Raw genomic sequence first — 12,260 nt, forward strand, 5'->3', positions numbered from 1 at the left:
TGACGCCATCAACCTTCAAACTGAAATGTGGCATGACTTCAAATGTCTTTTACGGTTATAAAATTAAGGGTAAAATAGCCTGACTAAGACACAATAGCAGTCTTTACAGTGCAACTACAAGTGCAGTACAATATAAATATTCAATCACCATTATTTATTCAAATTATTTTCAAAATGCACAAAGCAATTCTTTTTTTCTTAACTATTTGTTATTTTGTTAATAGCGACATCGTTTTCTGATCCTTGCTCGGTTGTTAACCTTCGTGAGAGTTGTACCCTACTGATGATGTGTTAAAATAGTAATTCTGCCTGGAGAAGTGTCCAATGACAGTATAATAAAGCATAAAAAACACACAAACACACAGAGAAAGGTCTTGTTTTTTTATTCCAAACATGTTTACAGTGCAACACTATGAGAAGCTTACACAGATGATGCAGCTATCAATCAATACCTTCTGCTCACCCAAGGACATACTTGGAACATCCTCTCATATGTGGTTCATTATGGGGACCACACATCAAATATGAGAGACAGTTATTTACGTAAAGAAGACATAGATAATGCTTTAGGGTTTTTATAAATATGGAAGACATTTTCTCTGGCTGGGGAGGGGACTAATGATGATGTGGGGATGTATTGCCACATACTTTTGAAAGTAGTAAATTGAGGATTATAGTCAAGAAACATGAAAGGCTTTCATCATCACTTTAAAAGAGGCTCTCTTTGGCTTGTTGCATCCAAGCACAAACAAAATAAGAGCTGAGAACCGAATACACACAGTATAAACATTTAGAGCGACAACAGCTTTAATCTACCTGACGTTTCATTTTTGGATGGCGCCTAGCGAATCTAACAGTCTTAATTGTCAATTCCTGCTGTCAAAGAAAAGTGTATTAGGAAAGACAAAGAAGTGATTTTTACTCTTAAAAGAATAGTGCACAGTTTGCTTAAAGAACACAATCAAAAAGGGTTTTAGCTGGTAGTCACATGCTGCATGTTGAACATGTTTAATGCTACCACGTCTGCAGCATATCATCCCTTCCTCCATGTTCAGCCTTCAGTGAACAGCTACTATTAAACACATTAAGCAAAATAGACAACAATCAATTCTAAATACATTAGAACATTTAGAATAGCCGTCAATACATACATATAAATATATTGCTTCATTGAAGACAAAACGTGATGATCATGTCTTCTAAAGAGGAGATGTGTTGCACTTTGGATGAGCATCACAACATCACAAATTAAATCTGCAATGACAGATTAATATTTTTGTAAAACTTAACTTCCTGTTTTTATATGGTTATTACAAGGCTCACTTTACAATGGAGCTCTGATTATAGAAAACGATATTAAATTATGCCAAAATTCAATCAAACAAATCAAAGATTCAATAATAAAAACTGATTAAAATGACTGTAATCGTTCAGCTTCTTAAGAGTTTGTATAATACGGAAAGCAAATAGCAGATCTCCATTTTTCCTGAGATGGAAATAAAGACGATGCCCCCCTCCTGACTCCCCACCAGCAAGCAAAGTTGCTGTAGTTGTGTTTAGTACAACACAGCAATTGATGTCGACACATGCTAACTACTGCTGTGGAAGACCTGGTATTTCTATTCAAAAGTGTTTGTTTGAGGATGTGTGAGGCTATAAATGGGATATGTTGGAGATTTTACAGTGTGCATTCTACAAAACGTGTATAATATTGCATATAAGTGTAATGTATATGGAAAAATCCCAACATTTAATATGAATAGAATCCTTAGACTTGACTGGTTAAAGAACATTTTAGTAAAAGACCTCCCCTGAATATTGAAATAATGTTTGTGTATGACGTATAATATGAATGCAGCGGCCGTGGCTTTAACATTTCTGATGTGCTGACGCTCACATCTCGGCGTATATATTTTCAGCCACCGGTCTTGGCAGAGGTCATGCAAACAGTGCAGGCGCTGGAGCTGCTGATTAGGGTTCACCTTGAAAGGTCACAGGTGGTCAGGGCCTGGCGAAAAGTGAATGAAAAAAGAGATTGCTTTCAAATAAGCCCCCCCCCCGCAGTGTAGGAATGGCGCCCGTGTAAACACTAGCTGATTCAAACACTGACTTAGTTCAAGTGATAATTTTGACTTTTATGGTTGATGGTATTTTTAAAAAGATGTAATTAAGTCGCTAAAATCGGTCGATTCAGTGAAGGCGCTGAACAAGAATATTAACAGTGTCGACGGAAGCTTTTGCTACTCTGCCTTGGTCTCAGCAGTAGGGGGCGCTGCAGTTGAAGATACCAGTCTGGCTGCATGTTCCTGTGGCTTGACTGCATTTTGGTCACCAGATTCCTCTTCGTCACCTTGTTCCACGTGGATCGGAGGTTGTCTCCTGGAACGCACTCTGAGCCTCCAGGGGTGAAGGAAGAGAGCGGGGTCCGGCATGGCGGCGGGCTCCGCGGGGCCTGTCACTTTCTCGATGGGGACACATTCACGGGCACGTTCCTCCCTAGAGGAGACTCTCGTGTTCTTACGTTTGGGTTTAACTACAGGAGAAGCAGGGGAGGCTCCTGAGGGCACCTGCAGGGGTGGGGTGTGCTCGGGACCATACTGGGGACCTTGATTTGAGGCTCTGGACAGGAACGCCTGTCTCTGCTGCAGCCGCTGATGCTGCAGCTTCTGCTTGGTAGCGTGAAGCTGGAACGAGAGGTACGCGGCCGCCTCGGTTTGTTTCTGCAGCTCTGTGTTCAGGACGGTGGAGCAGTGGCTGCGGCGTTTCAGCTCTTCCAGGAAGTGGCGCTCTTTTTCCTTCAGATTGGCTCGAAGGGCTCCCACTAACGTGCCTTTGTGGCTCAGCTCCTTGCGTATGTCTCCTAGGGTGCAGTCCTGCTCGGCTAGACGGTCTTCTACATCCCTGCAGCGGGCCTCCAGCAGCTCCTCTTCCTCCTGTATTTCTAAACATAAGGAAAGACCAGTTAATGCTCCGTCCTCTTTACGAGTGGTCATCCTGCATGGTCCAGCCCTGCATACCGTCCGGCCTCAATCCTGATAATGTATAACTTAATAAATACTATACATGAAAAACTATGTTACGGGGTCCTGAGAGACAGGGGTCTTTTTGTGTCCTTATTCAGGCTTATTCAGCTTTTAACTCCAGTATTTCATCAGGGGGGGTCCTCCACACTGGGGGCTGTGTTGGGTCTGCTGAGGGGGTGCCATGCTTGGGTCCCTTCGACCCGGCCAGCTAGGGGGTTCCTCCCTTTGATGTGGGGGTCCGCGTGTCTGTCGGAGTCGGGGGGCCCGGGCACTGGTCCCCCGATGGCACGGTGTGGACGGCCCCAAAGGTGCCGTTTCCTTGATCCTCAGTGCCATGCCATGTCTCCCTACTGTGTGTGATTGTGTGTGTGTGTGTGTGTCTAGTATGGAGGGTCGGAGGGAGGGGCTTTCTTAGTAATTGTTTTTCCTTTTAATTGTGGTAATTGTTTTTAATTCTGTAAAGCACTTTGTGTTGCATGTCTTTGCAAGAAAAGTGCTATACAAATAAAGTTGATTTGATTTGAACAATGGTGGTGCCAGCAACTCATACAAATCAGGTATATTATCAGGTTCTCAATAGTATTTCAAATTAGCGGGTGTGTGGAAACAATTCTGTCCTCCGTGTAGGCTGGAGTACAACCAAAACAGCAGTCGTAGTACTGTATAAGTATTGTATATGCCGGAGTACGGCCAAAACAGCAGTCGTAGTACTATATTAGTATTGTATATGCCAGAGTACAACCAAAACAGCAGTCGTAGTACTGTATAAGTATTGTATATGCCGGAGTACGGCCAAAACAGCAGTCGTAGTACTGTATAAGTATTGTATATGCCGGAGTACAACCAAAACAGCAGTCGTAGTACTGTATAAGTATTGTATATGCCGGAGTACGGCCAAAACAGCAGTCGTAGTACTGTATAAGTATTGTATATGCCAGAGTACGGCCAAAACAGCAGTCGTAGTACTGTATAAGTATTGTATATGCCGGAGTACGGCCAAAACAGCAGTCGTAGTACTGTATAAGTATTGTACGTATATGCCAGAGTACGGCCAAAACAGCAGTCGTAGTACTGTATAAGTATTGTATATGCCGGAGTACGGCCAAAACAACAGTCGTAGTACTGTATTAGTATTGTATATGCCGGAGTACGGCCAAAACAGCAGTCGTAGTACTGTATTAGTATTGTATACACCAATACAACTCTGCACAACTTAATGTGTATGCGTATCAGGCGCCAACAGCTAAAAATAAGCCAATGTTGGACTTTAAAAAGGCGTTCTGGATGCGACCCAATTGGCTAAATTTCATCCACCCTCCAGTCAGTCCTGATACATACTCTCCCAAGAGATAAGAGTGCATCCTTTTCCACATGAATTCATAGCTGACAACAGCATATTTTTTTTTACTTTGTATCCTCATTCATGGAGTTCAACTCCCCAGAGAGGGAGAGGATGAGGATAAGAAGGAGGCTGCATGTGGAGAGCAGAGTCAGAGTCGGGGCCCCTCAGGGGCTGACTGAGCACAAGCTGACCAAAGGAGGAGATTACATCCTTTGAGGCCAGCGCTGATGCCTCACGACCACAAATAGGTCACATTTGCTGGAGGGGGAGAATCCCAAGGGTGGGGAGATATGTTGGTCATTCCTCGAAGAGAATCTATAAAACCTGGAATCCGGATTTAAATGTAATACGGTATGTGTTTAGTGTGCAAATGGAAAAGCCTTGTCTCAACCTCATTAAAAAACATTAGTGACCTCTGACCTCAGAAATGGAAGCGGGAGCTTGTCACAAGTAGTAGTAAATATTTTACTACTCTACAGACCTTACTCTAATCTACTCTAAAGATAATGATTATCTTTATTTTAAAGTGTAACATGACACTTTAAACATGACCCAATTATCAAAATCTGTCCTCTTAGTGTTTATGTGTTACTATGTCAACGTTTTCTTCGTGGATTTTAGTGGACTGTGTAAAGGGCGTTCTAACTATTTTGTCATTTGTCCTACATATTAGGTTGGTATGTTTTTTTAAGATAGTGGATCCTTCGTTCCAAAACAAAAACTGAAATGTACAGACACCTGGGTACTTTTTTCCACTGAGGAAATAATGTAAATCTAATTACTGCGGGAAATATTAACAAAACTACATTTGATATATTCATGGAACTTGGAGACTTCCAGTACATCCTGCTAAGGCTCAATTAAATTGTGTTTCTTAGTTTCGATATCAAATTGCTAGCACTCAAACTTAATTTGGCCCCATGGTAGGTCATATAGCGACCGCACTCTAATTTCGTAGACCATGTATAAGGTCGGCGCACCTGCCCTGCGCCACTCCTACATCAACGAGGTGTGGCCAGCACACTTTGAAATTTTTGTGAGTAGCGCAGTCTGGTGCAGCGCACCCACGCTTCCATAGCTTCCAGAGAAGGAGGAGAGAAGGCGTGAGAGGGTTTAACAAAGCCAAGTGTAATCTTAACCAATCAAATGAACACCTCTCATTGCCTTTAAATGCGCCATCAGAGGACACCATAGGCGTCATTCTACCTTCCATACTTCCATTACTTTCCATTGTTTTTGGAACAACATCCAATCCAATCCACTTTAGTTATATAGCACATTTTATAAACAAAATGCTGCACAGACTAGTAAAATAAAAAGTAAAAATAAAATACAATAAATAAAGGTATAAATTGAATTTAATCCAAAACAAAACGATCAAATAAGAAATAAAATAGCAAAAAAATCATAAAAAATAAAACCAATTTAAATAAAAAGAAAAAACTAAAAGACACAGGACCATACAACTCACTCCGAGTTAAAAGCCAGAGAATAATAAGACGAGACTTAAAGCTTTCCATGTTGGGGGCCTTTTTTACTTGGGAGGGGAATGAGTTCCATAGCTTGGGGCCAACCACAGAAAAGGCTCGGTCTCCCCTGGTCTTAAGTCTCGCCTTGGGCACCACAAGTTGGAGCTGGCCCTCGGACCTAAGTGACCGCGCTGGAGAGTAAATTAGGATGAGGTCCGAGATGTATTTGGGGGCCAGTCCATTCAACGCCTTAAAAACAAACAATAAAGTCCTAAAGCGAACAGGCAACCAATGCAGGGAGGCCAGACATGCTACAATCTTGTAAGTTTCAATCCATAATGTTTGACTGTAGTTCTCAGTTATTCCAGGAAAGGTCCAATGCCGGCCATCCTCACCACACCCATCTCATATGCCAACGATAGACTACATAATGCGATCTTCCTATCACCTCCACCCCCGTCTGCCTCCTTTCTTTTCCCTTCATAATCCTCCTCTCTCAGCGTTGTAAACAGACACCCCCCATGGGACCACAAAGGGAGACGAGAGGGGCAAAAAAAAAAAAAAAGAGAGAGAGGACGGATCGATGTGCAATGGCTGGAAGAGAGCACATTCTTGTGATGGATTGGCACATAACCTGTCTCGGTAGAAGAGATGGCTCTAATGGCTAACTAATGCAGCTACACTGGCCCTGCTGCCTTCTGACCCTCTAAAATGGTGCACGTCTCTGCGTGGTGTCATGAAGACACAATAATGAAAGCGTTCAGATTGTGTGCGGCAGGAGGACACGGTGTCTTTGCTCTAATAAAACCATTTGCTGTATCGGCTCCCAGGAAGCCATTAAAGTATATGTACTAAGTATATGTGAAAGGAAAAGGGAGGGCTGTGTGTGTATGCTTTGTCATCAGACAGAGAAGCCTGAAAGAGATGTGCCCTCGGGGGGATGGGGAGGACAGTGGCGGCAGGCGTGTTGCTGATGCTGCAATGGGAGGCGGTGGGGGGGTGCGCTTAGCTCAGAGAGATGTACAGTAGGCTACTCTGTACTACTGAAAAGCTGAAGAATACATAATATTTACATATGACAATTATATTTGGAGGTCTGCATGCATACTTTTTAACATACCAATTTGACTTCTACCCGGAGGCTTCACCTTCAGCTCACTGGTCAACTCTGGGGGGGAAAAAAGCACAAAAAAGAAAGTTGAGGAATGGTAAAATAGAGAGAATCACATAAAAGCATGTTAGAGCATCACATTTGAGCTAAAATGACTCATTAAAGGCTGCACGGCGGTCGAGTGGTGCAGCCCGCAAACCTCACAGCTAGGAGACCCGAGTTCAATCCCATCCTCGGCCATCTCTGTGTGGAGTTTGCATGTTTTCCCCCCGTGCATGCGTGGGTTTTCTCCGGGTACTCCGGTTTCCTCCCACATTCCAAAAACATGCTAAGTTAATTAGCGACTCCAAATTGTCCATAGGTATGAATGTGAGTGTGAATGGTTGTTTGTCTATATGTGCCCTGTGATTGGCTGGCGACCGGTCCAGGGTGTACCCCGCCCCTCGCCCGAAGACAGCTGGGATAGGCTCCTGCACCCCCCCCCCCCCCGCGACCCTCGTGAATGAATGAATGACTCATTAAAGTCCAATTGTTCACCTTCCTGGTAGTAAAACAACTCGTTAGTGGCCACTCTCCTCCAGACATATTTGAGGGAGAGATGTCAGGACATTCTAGTAAGGAGACATTAGGTGATGGTGCAAACCTCCTCTTTTTAGTTTGGCGTAAGTGCATTCTTTCACACCTTGTGGTCCTCCCTGTCCAGAATTTGGCCATTATTGTCCTCAAAGGAGGAGCCTTTCTTTCTTAGAAACAAATAAACTGCTGATGGTGTGGAATATAGAGAACCAACACAAGACTAAAGACTGCAGCTTAAGGGAGCCTAAGCTCCCCTTGTTTATTGAGCCACAGTCTGAAGAAACCACCCTCCTATGTTGTACTATGCGTTTCTGTAAGGGTTCTTTTGTCTCGCCAATGTAGAGGTCATTGGTGAGGTTGCTTGTTGGGATTTTATTAATGGATCTGAAATGCATTGGTTTGGTATGTTTGGATAAAATCTGTTTGAGTTACTCTGACAAAACCAGCCGTATATGGGACCACCAAAGCATAGGTTCCGGTCTGTGTTTTCTGTTGAACTCAATAATGAGGCTTCCGTGCTGACATCTCTCATTCCTCTGGAAGAAGTGGCCACTAATGATTTATTGCTAGGCAGGGTGGCTGGTCAACAGCTGTGGGGTCATAGTAACACCACCCTCATGGGATACACCCACCAGGGATTTAAAAAAATGATCTATTTACTACCAATAAGGTATATCTACAAGCAGAATAATTGCATCCCCTTTCACAAGACAGTAGAAGGTACGTAATTAACCTGTGTCCTGTATAGACTTTTTATATTTTTATTTGGTGGCGATTTTTCTAATGTACAATAACATGTACTTTGTCTCAAAAAGGTTGTGAAACACTGGTCTAAGTGTCTAAGCCATAAGGCCCACGTCCATCCAAATTCAACATTGATAGGTCCAACTAAAAAGCTAAATAGGACAGAGTGGGTTAGGATAAACCCGTGATTCCAACTGATATTTTCTCTCCGGCTTATCCACATTTCATCCTGTAAACATCTGGGACGCTTTTGGCCGGATTATATCTGATGCTCACCACAGCGACTAAAGCTCTGTGCCTTTGAGAATTACCATGGATTAAAGAAGCATATTACACTGTGTTGTTAGCCACAAAGACCATCAGTCTCTCCAGCATTGTGTGTGTGTGTGACTTGGTGTATTTCTCAGAAGGGGCCTTAAACAGCTCTCAGAAGCCTGTAATTCTTAATGACTGTGCCCTACTTCAAAGCTGAAGAAATAGTTTTAAACATGAACTCATCAATAACTTTATTAGGATAACAGTATGCATATGCATGTGATCAGTTAATGGAAATAAATGTAAATGCACGTTGCAAAAGTGGAAGACTGGAGGCTTTCTCTTTGATTACCATCTCTCTGTCACACCCATTCTTTGTTGCACTGCAGTAATCTCACATGCACACCCATGCAGCTGGAAGTGGAGAGGGGAAGAATATGGCAGTAGGCAGAGAAGGAAGAAATGAAGGAGAGACATTAGTCTGTGAGGAACGACCAGGGGGGTGTAGGTGGGGCGGACCAGTGTATGGAAATTGGGATAGATTCCTGGAGAGGTGCCAGTTCACTTAGAGCACCAGTTTGTATCATTATCAGAGCCCTGTAGATATGAAATAACACCCCTATAGTCAGTCACATTCATTGTTTACATCACATGACACAACTCTTATACTGCAGGCACTCAAGATGAGCTAGTGAGCAATCGGGTTAAGCAGTTAGCGTCAAATGTATTTCTTCTAAACCAGTGGTCTCAAACTCAATTTACTTGGGGGCCACAGCAGCTCGGGTCTGGGTGAGACTGGGCCGCATTAGGTTTTCAAAAAAAAAACAAAAACGCATTTATTAAAAACAAAAAAATTTAAAAAACTTTGCTTTGGTTCCAATTTTCTACAATAAAAGCTCTGATAAACATTCCATTGTTCTCAAATATCTTACTTTTTATTGTTCTACACAAAATAAGATGACAAATAAATAAACAAATCAAGAATAAAGAAAATCAGTAATAAATCAATAAATATATTAATAATAATAAAACGGCAAATAATAAAAAATTAAGAAACCACATATAGTTGGTGGGTAGACAAATTATTTTTTTCAGATTAAAATGAACAAAGCATTATTAGAGCCCTGTAGACATGACAAAACACAACTATCGTCACATTTATACTTTTTATATTTACAACATATTGCGCAACTGCAGGGTCTTGAGACACATGCTAACTCGCAAACTATAGAGCTAGCGACCTAAACGGTCGCCTTCAAGTTATTTCCTTTAAACTTAAATAGCCAAAAACTTACCACTTCCACACAGATAGGGAGGATAACTATTAACAGTTATTTAATCTTTAACATGAACATTAATCAAACGTAATAATTTTTTCTGGGTACATGATACCATGATACCATACATCCATATCAAACTTGCGCGGGCCGCACTAACATTAAACTTTCATATCAAGGCGGGGGCCTCAAACTAGTGTCCTGCGGTCCACATTTGGCCTGCGGGCCGTGTGTTTGAGACCCCTGTTCTAAACTAAAGCCGCCAAAAACTTACCACTTCCACACAGAATGGGAGAACTTTTATTCACTCTATCATGCCGGATTCACTATATAACGCCAAGGATATAGAATGGTATGCCATCCATGACAAGCTGACCTTCACAAGCTCAAATCACCCCACTAAAGAGACAAATACTGAGTCCAAATTACCCAATACCGCTGCTGCTGGTAAACAAATCCCTTCAAGTCGCAGTCAGGTGGTGATAAAGGAGAAGATGCTGACCTGAGCTCTGTTTTTTAGTGCTGCCAGTGCAGTGCCGTGCCGTCCGATTGTTTTGGATGGACTTCAAGTGCAGTAAATCAGTAAAGTGTTTTTAGGCAGGACATCTACGAGAAGAGTTCTTTGCAAGAAACTCTCAAAAAAACAACAAATACAATTCAATATTAAGGCGCACACATGATGGAGGAGGGTGTTTTCTAAACAAATGCTGACACTGGCTCTAAGCCATCACCCCCCCCCCCACCCTTACAGGCTTGCCTCTGTATCAGGCACCGTTATGGCATGATATGTGTGGATTTAACATGATGACGTATGCAGTATGCATACATCCTTCTAATGCTCTCATCTGCGTTTGAAAGATTTAACAAATAAATAACCTTCAAGTTTATCATTCAAGGTTAGATAACGGTCCCACATATTTATCTACTGAAGTGCATGTGTGCAGCTGACATGATTAAATGGGCAATATATCCAATACATGAAATGATGTCATCACATCCAGGAATCGTAGCATGACATCACCATGCAGTCACCGTGTGTGACATGCTAAAGGAACAATTAATTAAGATGAAACACACACACTAATTAAAAAAAGAGTGATGAAGTTGTCCTCCTCCTTCAGAAGTGTCACCAAAGGTGAGCAGGAGGCGTCCATCTTGTTTAATACAGCTTAAAAGACTAATTTAAAGCAGCGCCAGAGGAAGATTAATCAACCTGAATCATTTCAGAGATGGAACATGGCCAACATTTATGTATAATGTACTCGTGACCTCATATATGTCCATATTAGACAAAGGGACACACTGGGGACACATCAGCCTTGCTTACCTGAGCATCTTCTCTGCAAGGAGAGAATCTCCAAGTGGAGCCCATGGAGCAAAGTGAGGTGCTCCTGCCTGAGGAACACCACGCTCCTCTCCACGCTCTCCAGCTGCCTGGCCACGCCGCTGTCCTCAGCCATGGGTGGGTGTGCAGTCACAGGAAGCAGGTCATCAAAAGGATGGGACGTACATTGTAGTGAATGGGTGTTCACCCTCCTCCTGCCTTATCATCAGCACGGATTGAAATATGTCGCCACAAAGAAGTTGTTGCTGTCGTTGGGGGATAAAAATTAATACATTGAGATTGTACTGGATAATAATACATCACAATATTATTTGTATACATACATTTGGAAGAAATGAGACTCCAAGGCTCACGGACATGTTGTTATCCACGGTAAATCTCTATGCAGATTTAAAGTGCTCATCTGAAGCCGATAGTGACGTCTTCTCACTGGAAGTCAACATGGCTCCTCTTCAGTACCGCTTCATTTTGGTGGCCCGACGCTAAGCCCACCTCGGAAAGTGCGCAACATCCTCCTGGATAGACCCCACGGAGTGAAGAGTCGAGCGGCTGTGGATGGTTGTGCTGGAGGGTGTGTGTGATTGGCTGGTGGGAAGACAACAAAACACCGTAATGAGATCACGCGAGATGATCGTAGCACAGATGATCGATGATTGACTATGCATATTTAATTGCTGGTTACATGACTGTGACAAGCTAATTTCACTAATAAAACTACATTTTTGGCACTGTTGTCTTTATGGATCAACGACGAGGAACTACTGTCACGTGAAGGGAATCAATACCGGAAGCGAGCTGACTGCAGAAGCCGGAAGCAAACAAATAAGAGTGACAGAAGCTCATAGTTCTACTACAGAAACACACAAACAACTGATTTACTTGGAAAATATAAGCAATATATTTATGTAATTTGCCGTAAAAGCCTCACCACAATAGTAATTCTGAAGAGAACAGTTCTCGACAAAGTGCCGCCGGTAGTTCTTCATCCGTTTCTTTTCAGTAGTCTGCGTAGACTGCAGCACATTGCTGCCACCTGCAGGTTAGTCCTGGTACTACAGCACAAACAAAACGAAGCCACTGAATTACAATATAAAAAGTAACTAAATTAATATATTAAT

The 12,260-nt window shown here is 42.5% G+C and overlaps 1 protein-coding gene across 2 annotated transcripts; it reads right to left on the reverse strand.

Annotated features, from left to right (window-relative positions):
• Positions 1 to 375: 375 nt before the first annotated feature.
• Positions 376 to 12,149, reverse strand: ccdc92ba (coiled-coil domain containing 92Ba). 2 transcript variants are annotated; one of them, XM_058080786.2, is made up of 5 exons: positions 12,071 to 12,149; positions 11,466 to 11,727; positions 11,125 to 11,387; positions 6,955 to 7,002; positions 376 to 2,941 (listed from the first exon to the last, which is right to left on the reverse strand). In XM_058080786.2, the coding sequence occupies exons 3-5, from the start codon at positions 11,255 to 11,257 to the stop codon at positions 2,241 to 2,243; spliced, it is 882 nt and encodes a 293-aa protein (XP_057936769.2). In that variant the 5' UTR covers positions 11,258 to 11,387; positions 11,466 to 11,727; positions 12,071 to 12,149; the 3' UTR covers positions 376 to 2,240. The 2 variants fall into 2 exon arrangements, with proteins under 2 accessions (XP_057936769.2, XP_057936770.2); XM_058080787.2 differs by lacking the exon at positions 12,071 to 12,149 and having other exon boundaries at positions 11,466 to 11,909.
• Between the last annotated feature and the right edge of the window lie 111 nt (positions 12,150 to 12,260).

This window comes from Doryrhamphus excisus, linkage group LG8 (assembly GCF_037039965.1).
Source record: "Doryrhamphus excisus strain RoL-2023G ecotype Guam linkage group LG8, RoL_Dexc_Guam_v1.1, whole genome shotgun sequence".
Classification (NCBI taxonomy): domain Eukaryota; kingdom Metazoa; phylum Chordata; class Actinopteri; order Syngnathiformes; family Syngnathidae; genus Doryrhamphus; species Doryrhamphus excisus.